The sequence below is a fragment of the Protopterus annectens genome, chromosome 5.part1, assembly GCF_019279795.1.
Source record: "Protopterus annectens isolate FY-2018-M chromosome 5.part1, PAN1.0, whole genome shotgun sequence".
NCBI classification, from domain to species: domain Eukaryota; kingdom Metazoa; phylum Chordata; order Ceratodontiformes; family Protopteridae; genus Protopterus; species Protopterus annectens.
Window position 1 is genome coordinate 415,809,500 of NC_056736.1, and position 19,490 is coordinate 415,828,989.

The following is a 19,490-nucleotide window of genomic DNA, read 5'->3' on the forward strand; positions in this document are numbered from 1 at the left end:
GATGTTTGAGGACATGTTCACTGGGTATACAGGGTACACTCACCTGGTGCAGCACCATGTGGATACAGGACCCCAAAGGCCTATAAAGCAGGCCTCTTACAGGGTGCCCGAGTGAGTCAGGCAGACTCTGAGAGGAGATACAGGAGATGCTGCAAATTTATTTTTTATTTTATTATTTATTTTACATTTGTTGACCGGGAGTGTCTGGCTGAGATATTCCCCCTTTTCAGTGGAGGCCTGGGAAGAAAAGCTCCAAAGATATTCAATGCAATAAATAGCAATACAGATACATTTCAATAAAAATAGCAATAGAGAATTTTGGTAGTTAAAATATGTAAGCTGCATACATGTATATTGTTGACAGATAAAACAGTACTATAAACAAAAAGGAGAATGTTAATCAAGTAGAATAAGCTGTATGTTTTGGTTTAAAAAGAGTGCTGAGTAAATATAAGGTTTTGTATGCAGAGTAGTAGAAACTTAAAATGTTACATAAGAATTTCAGGGAGAAGAGAACAGAAGAAGCTTTGGAGGTTGCATTGGAAGCATAGGATGAAATTGTTAATGGTAAGTTTTAGTAAGTTATTTTGACTGTACTATAAAAGGTAGGTAACAATCAGGTAGGGTGAGTACAATGACAGGAACAGTGTTTTTTAAAGTGGTCTTTGGTTGCTAGCTTAAATTGTTTGAGGTGAGTCAGGAACCTTATTTCTAGTGGGAGTTTGTTCTACGCAATAGAGGGATGGTAGCTGTATAAGTTGCACCCTGTGTTGGATTTAGGTTTATGGATTTTTACTAGGTCTTGGGTTGAGCTTCGGAGAAGTCTGGTAGGTGAGTAGTGAGAGATGAGAGAAGATAGACTTGGGCAGAAATCAGGCTGATAGAGGATGGCGTGTATGATTTGGAGTTTAGATTGTAGGAACATGTGAGGTTGTTCAAGGCAGTTTAGGTATTTTAGGAAGAGGCAGTGGTGAGATTTATATGTTTGTTGAGCTGCAAATCTAGCTATTTTGTGGTAGGGTGATTCTATCCAGGAGTAATCTAGGAGTCCAGCTGTCCCTGGGCCTCTGCAGTGGTGGTAACAAAGAAGGATGGCAGCACCAGGTTTTGTGTGGACTACAGGAAATTAAATAGCGACATAAAGTCAGATGCTTACCCCATGCCTAGGACAGATGAGGCCCTAGAGCAGCTGGGTAAGGCTAAGTATCTGACCACTATTGATCTTACCAAGGGCTACTGTCAGGTGCCCTTGACTCACAACGCTAGAGAGAGGTCAGCCTTTGTGAGCCCTTTTGGCTTGTATGAGTTCATGAAGATGCCCTTTGGAATGAAAACTGCCACAGTGATTTCCAGAGGCTGGTAGATCATATCCTAGCAGGAGCAGGAGCCTATGCCCTTGCTTATCTGGATGATATTGCCATCTACAGCCATTCCTGACAAGAGCACCTTCAACATGCCAGGGAGGTGCTGGGCAGACTGCAAAGGGCATGGTTGACCAATAAGCCCAGTGAGTGTCATTTGGGTATTGCAACGATCTCCTAGCTGAGACATAGACTGGAGAGTGGTAAGATCAAGCCAGAACCTGTCAAAGTAGAAGCCATTCAGGCATGGCCTGCCCCTGTTACCAAAAAGCAGGTGAGGGCATTCATAGGGACAGCAGGCTACTATAGAAAGTTTTCCCCACTTATAGTACCATAGCTGCTCCCTTCACAGACCTGACAAGGAAGAACAGGCCAGATAAGATAGTGTGAACTCCAGCATATGAGAAGGCATTCCAGAATCTTAAAGGATCTTTGGGAGGACCCCTTTTGTTAGCCAGTCCAGATTACAGCAAATAATTTGTTGTCCAGGTGGATGCTTCAAACCATGGGGTGGAGGCTGTATTCAGCCAGGTTTCCTCAGAGGGAGAAGAGTACCCAGTAGTGTATCTCAGCTGTAGACTCCAACCCGTGGAGGAATGTTATGTAGCTGTAGAAAACTGATGTCTAGTGATAGTATGGGCACTGCACAAACTTCAGCCTTATGTGTATGGAAGGAAATTCATTGTAGTTACAGACCACAATCCCTTAACGTGGCTACATAGAGCCAGTCAGCCAAATGCCAGGTTATTAACATGGAGCTTAGGATTGCAGACATATGACATGAACAGTACAACATTGTAGTGGGGTCAGCAATGCCAATGCAGATGGTCTTTCAAGACAGGGAATGGGGTAGCATACTCCCAGATAGGCTTATTTCTCTCAACCCATGTTTCTCAAGGGTCACTTGAAAAACTAGCTTGAGTCTTCCAGGAGGGGGGAAAATGTGATGATATGGGCATGTGCCAGGATAATCAGCTGGAGTTTTGTAAAGAATGATATGTCCTTTGAATATCAAACTGATTTATATAATATGCTTGTGTTACAAATGTATTAGAACTGTATGTCATTTGTATATCAAATTGATTTGTACAACTGCTTGTGCTGAAAATGTATTTGTGAGCTTTGCTTGTGTTAATTGTGTTAAAATGTGACAACAATGCACCCTGCTGGAATGAAAAGAAATGTAGATGTATTATTGTAACAGAATTAAATGTTTATGGTTTAATAGAGGATACTGGGACAGCAACGGTTAACCAGCTAGTTTACAAGGAGATTCTAGCAGAGATATCACTTACTTTAATTTAATTTTACTTTTTCATTTCTTACTTTAAGAAAGATAAGGGAAATGTAAATGAGCTGTTAAACCATTAAAATTTAACCCCACAATGCTAAATGGGACCAGAGACACTAGGTCTGGGACAAACCTTTGTTCATTAGCTCAGTAAAAAGAGGGGAACCCCAGGCACTGCCATAAACATTTAAATGTCTGTTGTAGCCGTCTGTGCTAAATTCCTGTCTCAGCTTCAAAGGGGAATACTGTGAGAACCTAGTGCCAGGTGACCAGATGAGGTCATTCTGACAGCCCTCTTGGAAATTATATTTTATATATTACAAAGAGAAATCTCAGAGTATTGAGTATGCTGTTTTGGGGAACCTGACTAGAAAGACTCTCACCCACAGCATCTTGCTTTGTGGTAGTAAGTAGCTTAACTAGGGAACAGTAATTATTTTAGCTTAGGAATCTAGTGAAGCTTAGCTTAGAGAGTTTTCTTTATTTGTGTTAGTCTGTCCAACAATGTTAATTTCAATATTTTCTGTGATTTGAACTCTGTGGTTTACTGTAAATATATATTCAATATTTTTATGTTCTTTTATTATTTATTATTAAATATATTTAAAACTTTTATTGTGGCTGATCCTTGTAGAAAGTATCTAACCTTTGAAAGTATTTTTGGTGACACTGTGTGGACCACTCCAGAAGGCCTAGCTGTCTTGGTCAACTACTATAATTTGCTTTAGTATTAATATTGCACCATATAATTGGATACCCTTTGTAAGAGTCTTATAGTAACTGACTGGTGGCAGTGAATCTACCATATAGTCTGGGCAAAGTTGGTAGAGCAGGTAATCTGTGCTAGCCTTTCCCAGTTTTGTGTGTGTGTGTGTGTGTGTGTGTGTGTGTGTGTGTGTGTGTGTGTGTGTGTGTGTGTGTGTGTGTGTGTGTGTGTATGTGTGTGTGCTACTTGGGGCAGTGACACAAAGCAATTGGGGTCACAGAGAGGGTGCTGGAGGACTTGGCTTGGACACTCGGCTGAGGACCTAACCCTATAGCTGTATCAGTGGGGAGTCTTATTGAGTACCTGGAGGGAGACAGCTACAGAGCTAGCCAGAACCCAGGCTGAGTGTGTTCTCGGGGTGCTCTTAAGGGAAAGTGTACTTGATGCAGGGAGGTCTGCATCTGGAAATATTGAGCGTATCCATTTGTGTTCCAAGTGCACGTCCCTCTCCAGTGTTAGTGGTGAGGATTCAAGCTCCTTGATTACTAGCCCAGAGTGGGGATGTCACATATTGGTTGCAGTGGTGGGCATCACATAATACCATGAAGGTTAAAACAGATATTGCCATATCTACCACTTCTTTACTTTCGGCATTCTTTAGAATTCTTGGCCTCTCTTTTCTTTCACCTTTCTAATGTAATTAATGTTAGACCATTTCATGCTAAGTGGCATTTGTTACACAAACTGTTTACCAATCTATGTATATTGTATTTATTATAGATCAAACACCAGTCTTGCTGCTATAGACGCACATCTATCTGACAAACAATTAAAAAAATAACAATGCCATGATTTTCAGCATTCCTGAATTATTTATTTACTGTTTCACTACAATGTTAGCCTATCTCCAAAAGTAATATCACCACAGAAATTATTAATTCATTCAGAAGACTGGACATTTGGTTGGACTCTCCATATCCTTCTTAACTGTAGACATTATCCATAGCACATAAAAATAAAAGCAAAACTACTTAAGGTAAATTATAGCATCATGAGATTCTTGATCATAGATTGGCCTTAAAAAGAGGAATTCTGAAGCCAGAAATCAAATATCACCTTCCTAAGAGTTTACTTCTTCAAGTAATTCTGATGAACTTTAACACCATTTTGATGGAAACCCTAATTTTATCCTTTGTATGTCAGTTTTAAGTTGTACTGAACTTTACTTAATGGAATTAATTGGCTTCTACATTTCTTTACAAAATTAATTTTACAACCTATACTTCGAACTTCCCTGTAATATAAATGATTTCACCATCATTTGCCCCTGGTAAAGCAGTTTACCATCACACACCACAGATTCTACTAAACATTGTTAAATGTAGCACTGCTTTCAGACTGGGTAAGGTTGATTCCCACCTTAATCTTTTCAGTCAAAATAATCAATTTCATAGCTGTCCCTATCCAAACAACATGACCCTGTCGAGTTATTTTTCTGTCTTTCTTTAGGACTTGGCCAGCTGCTCTAATTTTCTCTGGACTTACTCCCACATTACATACTTCACATGGTCACCTTAACAGGCACTTATTTTTCAGTCCTTTTACTGTCATTCTTTGTTTTTACAGCAGGTGGTAGAACTTCTATACATTTAAATTCAGTCTTTCAGTGTTTGCATTCTTATATTATTTAAATATTTGCCTTGCTATAGTGATCTGTTTATCACATCTCTATATATGTGACATTTGCTTCCTCATTTTTACTGTTATTCTGAATACTGCTCTTTGCTTCTATTTCATGACTTGTGACTGAAAAAAGATAAACTTTGATCAGTTCATTGACTAAGTTAACAAATTAATAAATGCATAAAACAAAATTACTTTAAAGGGCTAACCTAAAGTATGTCTATCTTCCCCTAGGTTATAAGATATATATGTGCATCACCTAACAGTTGTCCTGTATGTACTTTTTTTTAAGATTCTGCCTCTGTACAAAGAACTGCATGCCTATGTGAGGGCAAAGTTATATGAAAAATATGGCGCTGAACATATAAGTCTAAATGGAGGTCTACCTGCTCACCTGTTAGGTAAGTAATTTATGTTACGTATGTTATCGTACACAGTGATATTGATTTTGAAGCTGTGACTTTGTCAATTAATATAAGGAATACTATACAATGAGTCATGATTAATGCTGCAACTCTACCTTTGAGACTCTCCCATTATTGGAAAAGAGCTACTTAAATAATGTGACAACGGCTCTATACAGTAATAGAATGGATGTCTGTATGACTGCAGTTTAACTCATTTGGGTTGTTCTTGTCAGCACTTTTAACAAAAAATGTGTCAGCAAAAGGGGTTGCTTCAAGGAGGGATTTTTTCTTCTCCACAAGATGAGTTTAGAGATGAATATGCTAGTCATAGGGCTGCTGGAGTCAAAGCCTTGGTACTGTGGGGTGGCTCTACCACATGAAAAAGCATATATGTGCACATATATATTTCCTGAATATATTTTGACCACTTTAGTACATTCTTTCAGATGGTCTTTGAATGATCATTCTATATTTTAATAGGGTACAAAAAAAACTGCTATTAAGTATGAACACCTTGTATATTATATTTATGACTTGAAAATACTCTTCACTGTTATTTAAAAAACAGCTTAAATAGCAGCTGTCATCAAACAGACTAATTGAAAGTTGACTTGTACTGTCTTAGGCATGTGATATCATAGTAATAGACTGTTGTGTAAAATTAAAACTGCTAACCAGAAGTTTTGGTGTCACATGTACATCACTTGCAAATTCCTAAATGGGATTGAAAAATCATGAATTTACTGAGATACAGAACCCATATTTTATATTCAAGTTATCAAACGTCTGAAGGTGATTTTTTCAGAATACTAGTTTCATTACAAGGATGGACTCCTATCATTTTCCTGCCTTTTTGGATATTTTCTAGTTATTTACATGTTCATTTGCAAACGTATTCATCATTCCAGAACATATATTTTCAGTGATATTTTTCTCAAGGTAATTGCCAACCTTAGTTTAGATTGCGGTTTCATATCACTGGCTAATTTGTTCCTCAGTTCAGCTCAGGTGTTATAAAACCAGTCAACTCTGATGACAATACACAACTTTTTGTTTATCCATCTGATGGATAGACAAAAGGGTAGTCATTACTGCATCATTTTTTTTTACATTGACATATAATTCTTATTTTAATGCAGTCTGGGGGTCTCTACCTTAATTGTTCACCCAAATGATGCTATGGCAAAAAACGTAAACCATCCTCCTCAACCAAACTTTTAATGGCCAATTCAGCTGGACTTAGTGTCTTGTTTATATAAGGATATAATGACATTAATAAGACCATTAAAGCCAATATGTAATAGATATTTGTTGGACTAAAGTTTCTACTGTCTCAGAATAGTCTGGTTAAAACTGCACGTCTGATAACATGACTTTTTTATGTATTTTTGGGCTCTATTCTTCCAATTTCATTCAGCTACTATGTTTACTGCAGGGAGAAATCAAGCGTTCAAACAGGTGGGGATATACAGGAGTTTTAAAAATGTTTTTATACTCATCTCTTTCTGGCGGCCTGCAGTTACAGTATAATTCCTCCTATACCTAGCTTTCTGCATGGATGAATGATGTCTTTGTCAGACTTTAACTCTTTTATGATCTTATTACTTTGCTTAGCTCTTAGACCTCAGACAGATGTCACATGAGCTGTGGAACAAAAGTCACCAACAAGTCTCTTGCAATAACTGAAATATATAGCCATTTGCTCCCAAATCTCTCAGGCTGCCTCCCCAAGTGTACAAACCTGATTGACAAAGTCATGTCAATGGGGTTATAGTCTAGACTCCAGCCATCTGCACAAGATCAGTACAGAGGCTTTCATAAATTTCATTGGTCTCTCTTTATGTCTCTTTCCTGCTGTTTATATATACATATGTGTGTGTGTGTGTGTGTGTGTGTGTGTGTGTGTGTGTGTGTGTGTGTATCATCCTGTTCACTTTAGTAATATGTGCTAATCTTAAATGTAACCCTCCTCTTCCCCTAAACCTACTTAAATCCATCCCCTTAACTGAATCCTCTAACCCTAACCTGCACAGACTTGCACATGCACTAAGTATGTCATATAACTTAACATGTTCTTACCTTTCTTCCCTCTAAATCTACTTTTCAATGTGATTCTTTGAGCATGCCAGCTCTGATTTGCACTCTGGATATGTCATATTTATATTGTGCTTTGTCAGTCACTCTGTATGTAATGTCATTTATCTCTTGCCTTTATATCCTGAAGTTTGTTTGTCTTTTCGGCTTTTCCCGGTTAGGGGTCACCACAGCAGAACTCCGGTCTGCTAATGATTGGCAGTAGACTTTTATGGTGCCGAGTTGCCAGCCCAAAGCCCAACCTTCAGCGAAGGCACGCCTATTCACGCATGTCTTTTGGTGGCCACTCGACCACGGGGAGGACATGCAGAAGGCACTTCAGCCGAGAATCGAACAGGAGAACCTCTAGCTGCGAGGCAACAATGCTACCGCTGTACCACCATGGCTTCTGCCTTTATATCCTGAAGTCAACTCTGATATTCACTTTGTATATAATATCTGTGTATGTTGCATTTTTTCATTCACTCTCTACATAATGTCATGTATCTGTTGTGTTTACCCCAGTCTGCGATAAAAATAGGTCCAATGGGATCAGTGCTCAATCCTGGTTAACAAATTCAAAATACAATAAATAAGTCTCTCCCCTTACCTGACCCTTATTCTATTCCTAACCTACACACACACTCACATATAAACTAAATCCATCCCCTTACTCTAACCATAACTTGCACATATGGTAAACATCCCATTATCTGAACCTTACTTTAATCCCATCAAACAGTCACACATACACTAAATCTATCCCCTACATACCCTAACATTGACCCTAACATATGTGGGGAAGATATCACAGGAGAAGCATATTACAGTTGTGAAATAACAATGCATGGTTTAAGAGAGAATTGCTTATATTCACAGTCAAATATATATGCCTCACTCTATTTATATGTATATATACATATTTCTCTGTGGTTAGTAATGTATCAGTTATTGGCAATAAATGTATTTTTGTACTGGTAACATTTAGAAAGCAACAGATAGGGTTTACTGATATCTTTATGCTTATTTACTTGGCAATAGAGATGAAACTGTATGACTCTATAAGGTCAGAGTACAGTATAATATTCACAGGACAATATTCAAACAATTAAAGAAATGCAACATCATGGGCAGCACTGGAGCTGCATACTTTCAAGACATCAACTTGCTAACCACACTATCTATAAAAAGCTGTTAAGTATCAGGCCTATGAAAAGAGTAATAATTGTGACAGACATAATCTACTGATGAAAAGGACATTTATTTCATTTCAGTTATAGAATAAATAAGGAAATAATTCTGCAAATGTTGGTGGGATAATAAAATATTTATCGGATGAATTTATTACGGAACTATTGCAGACAGAGAAGTCATAAAAACAGATGCAGTAAAAATAAAATGCTTCTAATAACCAATTAATTAAAATATATGTAGTTCTATGTTAAATTCTGGTTCTGGTCACAGCTACTAGCTTTCTTACAGATTTTTCATTTTAAATATACAAATGCCCCTGTGAATAGGGTAAAGAAGATTTTGATAAGTCTTAGACTCACAGACACAGAGAAGGAGGCTATACCTTTTCAGAAATTGCCAGTTTATTGTTTTACTGGTAGGAAGTCAAGCTGCTTCAAGTTTAATTAGTTTAAGGACCCATAACTAGGGACAAATTATTCTGCATCACCAGTCTTTTGTGCATATACATTTTATGTATTACAGAGGGTTTGACAAATTATTTTACCTTGTCTTCTGAAAGGCCTGGGGGTTGGTGTTTCATTCAACATTAAAAAATAGGGATGTATGGCTATACAGAGATGCAATGCTTCTTAACACTCATTCTCATGAAAAAAAAAAAAACGCATCAGTAAACCACATCATTGAATTGCAGATAAAATAAAGAAACTGGATTGTGCCCTCATCTCTCTAAATACACTGACTCCGAGACTGCAGATGCACTGGAGATTAATGGATCTCACCATTATATGCCATACTTGTGGATATGTCCATTGAATACAAAGATATATCACTTCTTGACGTTGACTTTGCCTGATGGCCTTATACTGTTATAGGCTTTTCAATAACAGCTGTTGGACAACAGGACACCAGCTAAGGACAAGTTTTAGTTTTCTGGATTCCCAGCAACTGTCAGAAAATATTCACTCCATAATGACCTATCTTATAGATTCTGGTGGCAACACTGTTATGTATTGGGCAACCTTTGCTCCTATTTGTGCTGTGGTAGTACCTAGGATTTGAGTAAATATAGGGGAGGCAGTATTTTTCTTCTCCCCTTAATACCTTATGATCTTTTAGGATCTATCAAAACAAAACAAGCCACGGAGAGATAAATTAGGGGTGGGTTTTGCAGTTAGAATGACAGACCAAGCAACCCTGTTTAGACAGTGCTAAACTGAAATGACAGAATGATAAATGGCTTCTGCCTAATGGATTGGCATGGCTTATTTGACTGTGGGCAGTATCAAAAGCCTAACAGGTAGATAGCAGATGTAGTTGGCAGTGTGAATTACCAAATGCCTTTCCCTGACTTGTGCCCCTGAACAGTTGATACACCGTGGAGTTAATAATACTCAACAAGGGACGTTTAGTCCCCAACTTCTCCATTAAGCATTATCACCACCACATTCTAATCACTTGATAGTAAATGGAGATTGGCCTGTGATGTTAGATGGGTTGCACTGTCAGTCACATGGCCTTGTCTTTGATCAGTTATTTGATAATAGTTCTAGACTGACATTTTTTATATCAGGTTTTCTAATTCTGTGTGCTAAAATTTCTAGTCCAGAAACATACGATATAGAGTCTCCTTGTTCGTTACTGACAGACATAAAAAAGGTATCTGATAGGAGATTTTACTGATGAGTTATAGAGACAAATAATGGTGGCATAAATTAATCAAATGAAGCAACATGTAACTAAAACTCTAAAGTGCTAAAGGAAATATAGAGATGATGCCATTTATTACTGGCCAATGCCTAAATAAAGTCCAGGATAATGCCTACCAGATGAGTATAAATATGGCTGACTGCATCTTGAGAAGAAGCTCAGTCATAAAATAGCTAACCTTTTTAAAAAGCATTGCAAGAAAAAAGGATTGCTTGAAATCCAGTATGCAATACTATAAAAAAAGCATTTAAGCATGAATTAGAAAAATACATGTTTAGAGAGAATGAATTAGAAAAATACATGTATAGAGAGAACAGTTACAGGCATTATTTCCAACTCAGCAGATATTCCCACTGGTCCTCTGGAACACCATTTGCACCTAAAGCTTATATGGTCACATCTGATAGTTGCATTATGTGTAATTCCATTCAAACTATCACTACTGTTCACTGAACTCATTGAATGATATCTTTTATTACTCCATTTTATGGTCTGTTTCCCTCCTTAACTTTAAACAATCAAGCAAAACATTATAATATACATTCCACTCTACAGTTTTTGCAAAGTAGGATAAATCTTAAGTTTGAAAAGCTCTGTATAGTAAATGTTTTTTCAAAGGTGAGATATTTGTTTCTTTTCTTTCACATACTTATTTAAACAAGAGGACCACATTGTCATACTGTGATCACCTTTGTTATAAATCAGCCCATTAAGAAGCAGAATTCTTACCTTCTGTTTCACAGTCTTACCTGCCTTGCAATACATCCTAATGCTTTATTTGTTGTGCTGCAAAAATGTTCTTAAGTCTTATTAACACACTGACTCTTCCACATATCCCCTTTTTGTTACACGTGCCATATGTATTTTTCTTTCCAAAAAATAGTTTCCTAATATTACTTGAACTTAAATTCAGGTTTTGATTTTTTATTCATGCATTTCGTTCATAAAGTTTAGTTGGTAAAGGTCCTACTCTGTAGGTGTTTGTACTGCTGATATGATGTAAGCAGTATATTTGCAGTGAAAACTGTATACTTAATAATATGTTTATAGTATAAAGACTGAGCTATGCAGACTGAAAATTGTCTATGCACCACTTTCATTTGTTATTATGTTTTATTTTCTACAATAGTTTCTAATTATATTAACCATAGTTTTATTTGATAGTTTGATTTCAAGCATTTTACTTGAAACTGCAAGATTACAAGCTAATTATTTGAAAACGTTTTGATTTACACTATCAAAAGCTGGTACTTATACAAAATAATGCCTCCATATAAATCTTTACTATAGCTTTAATGTTTCCTATCAAGTGATGTCACAGGTGTCACATGATACTCAGGCTGTAATAAAGCTGAAATACAATTGCACAATGTACTTTGTTGATATGATTTGATAAAGTACCTTTTCTCATTATTTCTTGGACTGCTCATCTGAATGAAGGCAGCAATGGCTTAAAATACCACCACTAGAAGGTATTACTGAAGTTTTTGCTTAACTGCAGCATCCAGAAGTGAGTTATCAATGACCATTTTGTCAGAGAGTAAGACTGCAGCCATTTCAAACAAATCAGCTGGAATAATCCCCGATTTAAATCTGCAGATTCTGAGATGCAATGTTAAAGTTGGTCTCAGAAGATGTGTGTGTAACTGCTAGCTGTTAATGAGTGTTCCCTGAACAGCGAAGAGCACAATTTGTTGGAAAAGCAGGGTGGTGGATGCTCATAAGAGCAGGTTGCCAATAACAGTGAAACAGAATGTTGTGTACTTGTGGCTGACATGATTAGATCATGCTTAGTTGCAATGGATGCAGAGGCTCATATAAAAATGAAGCCTTGCACATCCTGTATTGAATCTAAAAGAAATAGTACTGGCCCATATCCTGCTTACCCACTTAGGCCACTGAATGACTAGCTACAGGTTGTTCTCAGAACCAAACTAGAAGCATCTGCGAGATGTCCCTTTGTATATTTTGTTTCAGTTTTGGTGAATCAGTTATCTTTATTGATTAAGCCTTATAAGACTGAGGCTTTTAACATATCCATCAGTACAACCTGTTTTGGAGATTTTATTTGAATCACAGGTAACATTTGCACATACTTACATTGTGATCATTATGTTTTTATTGCTTTAAACCATGCTGTTATGACATTTGTATTTTACTCTCTATTTTTGAATATATGTGTGCATGAGAGTGTGTGTGTGTGTGTGTGTGTGTGTGTGTGTGTGTGCGCGCGCGCACATGTGCGCATTTATGTCTGTATGTTGACTCTTTTTTATTTATTTAACATCTTCTAAGGTGTTTAGGTTTTAATCACTGCAAATGAAATATGAAAATGAAGGCTACAAGTAACAATGACAGATATTAATCAAACTATGATTTTGACAAATTCTGTCCTGCTCTTGGTTACAAAATGCATCACAAATATTAGCTATTACTTCTAACTTAAAACACAGCAGATGGTAAGCTTCAAGCAAAATTTCCTTATAGTCTGGTCACATAGTCATATGTACCTATTACATGAAGTTTCCTCTGTTTAGTTTTTCTACCTAGGCAATGCAACTTCTATTTCTCCCATAGCTTAATAGCTTAATCTAAGAAAATTAATATTCAAAGAGACTTTATTAACAAACTAATTCAAGTATACTGTAAGATAACTGAATAAATAATGCAGTGATCACATTTTTAAATTAAACAATATTTTTTATCACAGGTGATATGTGGGGTAGATTTTGGACAAACCTGTACCCATTGGCAGTGCCTTATCCAAACAAGCCAAATATTGATGTAACATCAGCTTTAGTTGCACAGGTAATGTTGTTCTTAAGCTGTGGAACAATACTCATACATTTTATATATATATATATATATATATATATATATATATATATATATATATATATATATAAGATTTTTGTCCTATGTAAAATTATTTGCACTAGCTAATGTGAAAAAGAGAAAATCTCTGAACGCGTCAAGACATAGTTCTTTATAGTCTTGTTTCTGAAATTATTTTATTTTCTAACTAAAAATGGATATTATATACAGATCTCATAAAACAAAAGCTAGTTTTGCTTAATAATCAGAAGTCATATCTCATTGATTTTGTCTTGTGGGCTATTGTTTCAGCAGATTCAAGGTATGTTCACATGTGTATACCATGTTCCTGCATTGCCCTGGCCATTTACCCACATCATATATTTTTTGTAAAGGGATAAAGTCATATGAAGAACTATAAATAAGTTATTCATATCCATCTTGCCATCCACAGCCCCTTTTCCCATTTTTGCACATGGGGTTGGGGTGTCACTTATTTGTAGAAAAACTTGTATTTTGTCATCATAATGAAATATAAAGATGTCACTCCTATATTTGCAGAATGACATATATTTGAATCATGTAACAGGTATTTAATAAGTGGTATATTGATAAGCTATTTGTTCTGGTCCATTTGTACTCTTTTTATTACATTTGTTTCTTCTACTGGCCTACAAGGTTAAAATATGATGCAGTAAAGCTGTATGTCATGTTATTATGTTCTGGAGAAAGAAAAATTAATTTTCATCTGAAAACTTCTTATAGAGCTCACCAATAATTACTTAACGTCAGAGAAGGAATCTAATTGGCCCTGCATTAAGCAAAAGCATTGTCATCAAATAATTAATCCATGCATTACAACTTACATGGTATAATATACCTCCATGGAGCTATAGTAATTCCTACTGATGGCACCATTATCATCATTTGCATCAGCTAATCAGCTTCCCATGGAATCATGGGCAGTTTAGTATTATCCTTTGCAGGGAAGCCATATTTCGCTGCACAACACACATGACTGAATTACATGAAACAGTTATAATAAGCTAAATTTCCAGTTATCTTTTTCACAAAGAACTATTATTTTAGGCTATGATTGCAAAAATATATTATTTTTGTTTCAGGGATGGACTGCAAAGAAAATGTTTGAGGCAGCAGATACATTTTTTCAGTCTGTTGGTCTGCAAGAAATGAATGAATACTTCTGGAATTTCTCAATGATCGAGTATCCAACTGACGGCAGAAAAGTTGTCTGCCACCCTACTGCCTGGGACATGGGAAATGGAAAAGATTTCAGGTATTTCTTGTATGAAGATAGATCACATTATATATAACTTACAGATATCCCTGGTGCAAATGCATAGTTGCAGAGAACAAAAATACTGCTTCTGTTAATTTAATTGCATAATTACAGGGAACACCAATTTATATTGCAAGGAAAGAGAAATGTCTGACTGGCATAGAAAGAAATAAAACTTTGTTTAATTAGAATTTCATCATTCTATTCACCAGTTAATTGATATTTGAGTACTTAAAAGTTACCTGTATTGGTCCATAGTATGCCATTTTTTTTCAATGTATCAGTTCTATTCTAGATGCTGGAGAAAAACATAGAGATGCAGGAAATCAGAAACATAATAAAATACTTAAAGGAGCATAAAGCAACAGGGCAAGATTTTTTTTTTAAATGGGGACTGGTATAATCATTGTCAAATCTGACTATATAGAGAAAAATAGAGGCAGGCTGCAGGTCTCTTCCAAAAGCTTTATTCACAGATAACACAAGCACTTTCACCAACTGGCTTCTTCAGGTGTATACAAGAACTAAAAACATCCCCACATTTATACTATGTATCTCTCAATTATCCAACTGAGCACTTAAAGTAATACCAAACCTTAAAAGACTTAAGCAGCACTTTCATACAATATATATATAATATATAATATATATATATATATATATATATATATATATATATATATATATATATATATACATAAAACTTTAAAGCATGCTAATACTTCTTTTACACATTGAAACATACTAAAATCTATAAAACACATACATCAATATATACAATTAAAAATTCAACATCAAAATGACTACCTACATAAAGCCCTATTTTTTAAAAAAGGTTTTAGTGGTATATGGTCATTTAAGCCATGCCCATAATCAGCTCTCAGTTTAACTATCCATTTCAATTCCAAATTCTTTGTTTGTACCCTAACATCACCACCCCTTATATTTTCAAATTTTCTATCTATCACCCTAAAAACAAAATGATGTTCTATATCTGTACTAGTTTCTTTAACATGTTTAGCCAAAGCATTAAACAGACTTCTTTTTTTAATATGATAAATATGTTTTCAGACTCTATCTTTTAACATTCTATCTGTTTTACCCATGTAAAACTTGTTACAAATTTTACAAGTAGCCAAGTAAACTAAATGTGAAGAATCACATCTAGCATTAATACTAAAATTAAATAGTCTGCCTGTATCAGGATGTACAAATTCACCATCTGTATTTACATACTTACAGTACTGGCATTTAAAGCAAGGTCTAGTGCCTTTATTATTGTTAAATGAAACAAAATTTCTAGGGCCACACAATTGCCTTTTCAAGGATTTTTTATTCTTAAAGGTGAACTCAGGAAATGCACCTATAAACTTACTTATTTGCCTATCTGACGTTAGAATATTCCAATGCTTATTAATAATGTTCGTATAGCATCTAATATCTCTTGAATAACTAAAACATAATTTAAGTGATTGTACTTTATTAACATGAGCTTTAAAAGTATCTTCTGTCTGTTTAGAAAAATAGGGTTTGGCCCTACTGTGTCTCACACTTTTTACTGCATTAATACTACAATCAATTAATTCTTGATCATAACCTCTATCTAACAAGTCAGTTTCCACTGTATCTAATTGCGTCACAATATCATCATCCATAGTGTTAAGCCTGGAAGTTCTAAATACTTGATTTTGAGCCACATTTTAAAAAATAAATTGAGAATGCATACAGTCCCTCCTAAGTAGTCTATTAACATGACATTCTTTCTTAAACATTTTAATACTCAGGTCACCATTTGTGGTCTGCATAACCAAAACATCCAAGAAACTTATTTCTTTATTTGAAAAGTTCAAAGTAAACTTAAGGAAACTTGTTGAGGCATCAATATAATCAGCAAATAATTTAAATTTTTCAATAGAGCCCACCCATATCATAAAAAGGTCATCTACAAATCTATGGTAGAACAATATATCTTTTATAAAATAATTTTTCATCAAAAATTCTTTCTCCCATTTTAACATTACCAAATTGGCATATCTGTTCGCACAAGATGTTCCCATAGCAATGCCTTGGCATTGCCAAAAAATCTTGTCTTTGAATACAAAGACATTGTTCTCTAAAACAAGATTCAATAACTTACATATCAACTCAATCTTATTGCAATCATGATTTCCACTATTATGCATTAAATCAGCTACACTCTTAATTCCATAATCATTAGGTATAACTGTGAATAACGATACAACATCAAATGTAACAAGCAATACTTGTTTACTTGTGATGTCTTCAAAGAACTTATATAAGTCCTTAACAAATTGTTCAGTATCCTTAAGAATATGGTCCGAGGTATTTATAAGAATTCTCAAAGTTTTTTCCAAATAAATTGAAATTGCCTCGGTACACCATTTCCTACCAGACACAATTGGTCTCTTTGGTGGATTATCTATGCTTTTGTGTAGCTTGGGTAATCCCTGTATCATTGGGATAGCAGGTTTAGCAATAAGAAAATATTGAGAGAGTTTCCCATCTAAAATGTTATTATCTACCATCAATTTTAACTGTTCATGTACATGTTTAATCATTTTATTAACCTGTAACAAAGTGATAGATTTATAAAAAACTCTATCATCCAAGAGAAGAAACATTCTCCTATCATAATCTTCTTTGTCTAAGACTATTATGGGTCCTCCTTTGTCAGCAGGATGTATCATAATAGAGTTATTAATTCTTAAATTTTTCAAGGCAGTACATTCATCCCTAGTTAAATTGTGCCATTTATTATTATTGCCTAGCATTTCCTGTTCATAAATTTTTTTATATACATCATCGATACATATTTTCTGTGTAGTGGGAATTATGATTGCAATAAGATTGAGTTGATATGTAAGTTATTGAATCTTGTTTTAGAGAACAATGTCTTTGTATTCAAAGACAAGATTTTTTGGCAATGCCAAGGCGTTGCTATCATCCAAGAGAAGAAACATTCTCCTATCATAATCTTCTTTGTCTAAGACTACTATGGGTCCTCCTTTGTCAGCAGGATGTATCATAATAGAGTTATTAATTCTTAAATTTTTCAAGGCAGTACATTCATCCCTAGTTAAATTGTGCCATTTATTATTATTGCCTAGCATTTCCTGTTCATAAATTTTTTTATATACATCATCGATACATATTTTCTGTGTAGTGGGAATTATGATTGCAATAAGATTGAGTTGATATGTAAGTTATTGAATCTTGTTTTAGAGAACAATGTCTTTGTATTCAAAGACAAGATTTTTTGGCAATGCCAAGGCGTTGCTATGGGAACATCTTGTGGGAACAGCTATGCCAATGTAGTAATGTTAAAATGGGAGAAAGAATTTTTGATGAAAAATGATTTTATAAAAGATATATTGTTCTACCGTAAATTTGTAGATGACCTTTTTATGATATGGGGGGCTCTATTGAAAAATTAAAATTATTTGCTGATTATATTGATGCCTCAACAAGTTTCCTTAAGTTTACTTTGAACTTTTCAAATAAAGAAATAAGTTTCTTGGATGTTTTGGTTATGCATACCACAAATGGTGACATGAGTATTAAAATGTTTAAGAAAGAATGTCATGTTAATAGTCTACTTAGGAGGGACTGTATGCATCCTCAGTTTATTTTTAAAATGTGGCTCAAAATCAAGTATTTAGAGCTTCCAGGCTTAATGCTATGGATGATATTTTGCGATGCAATTAGATACAGTGGAAACTGACTTGTTCGATAGAGGTTATGATCAAGAATTAATTGATTGTAGTATTGATGCAGTAAAAAGTGTGAGACACAGTAGGGCCAAACCCTAGTTTTTAAATCAGACAGACGATACTGTTAAAGGTCATGTTAAAAAAGTACAATCACTTAAATTATGTTTTAGTTATTCAAGAGATATTAGATATTATACGAACATTATTAGTAAGCATTGGAATATTCTAATGTCAGATAGGCAAATAAGTAAGTTTATAGGTGCATTTCCTGAGTTCACCTTTAAGAATAAATATTCCTTGAAAAGGCAATTGTGTGGCCCTAGAAATTTTGTTTCATTTAACAATAATAAAGGCACTAGACCTTGCTTTAAATGCCAGTACTGTAAGTATGTAAATACAGATGGTGAATTTGTACATCCTGATACAGGCAGACTATTTAATTTTAGTATTAATGCTAGATGTGATTCTTCATATTTAGTTTACTTGGCTACTTGTAAAATATCTAACAAATTTTACGTGGGTAAAACAGATAGAATGTTAAAAGACAGAGTCAGAGAACATATTTATCATATTAAAAAAGGAAGTCTGTTTAATGCTTTGGCTAAACATGTTAAAGAAACTAGCATAGAACATCATTTTGTTTTTAGGGTGATAGATAATTTGAAAATATAAGGGGTGGTGATGTTGGGGTACAAACAGGGAATTTGGAATTGAAATGGATAGTTAAACTGAGAGCTGATTATGGGCATGGCTTAAATGACCATGTACCACTAAAACCTTTTTTAAAAAATAGGGCTTTATGTAGGTAGTCATTTTGATGTTGAATTTTTAATTGTATATATTGATGTATGTGTTTCATAGATTTTAGTATGCTTCAATGCGTAAAAGAAGTATTAGCATGCTTTATTTAAAGTTTTATGTATATATATATATATATATATATATATATATATATATATATATATATTGTATGAAAGTGCTGCTTGAGTCTTTTAAGGTTTGGTATTACTTTAAGTACTCAATTGGATAATTGAGAGATACATAGTATAAATGTGGGGATGTTTTTAGTTCTTGTATACACCTGAAGAAGCCAGTTGGTGAAAGTGCTTGTGTTATCTGTGAATAAAGCTTTTGGAAGAGACCTGCAGCCTGCCTCTATTTTTCTATATATTTGGATTCCTTTTAGTATCTCGAGGTACCTGGTTGTCCCTGTGGATTCAATT

General features: G+C 34.9%; 1 protein-coding gene across 1 annotated transcript in view; it reads left to right on the forward strand.

The window, feature by feature from the left end:
* Window positions 1-19,490, forward strand: part of ACE2 (angiotensin converting enzyme 2) — a 366,082-nt gene that overhangs the window by 102,006 nt on the left and 244,586 nt on the right. Inside the window, exons 6-8 of the mRNA XM_044072791.1 lie at window positions 5,334-5,442; window positions 13,133-13,230; window positions 14,361-14,533. Of these exons, the coding sequence (XP_043928726.1) occupies window positions 5,334-5,442; window positions 13,133-13,230; window positions 14,361-14,533 (380 nt within the window). The remainder of the gene's footprint in view (window positions 1-5,333; window positions 5,443-13,132; window positions 13,231-14,360; window positions 14,534-19,490) is intronic.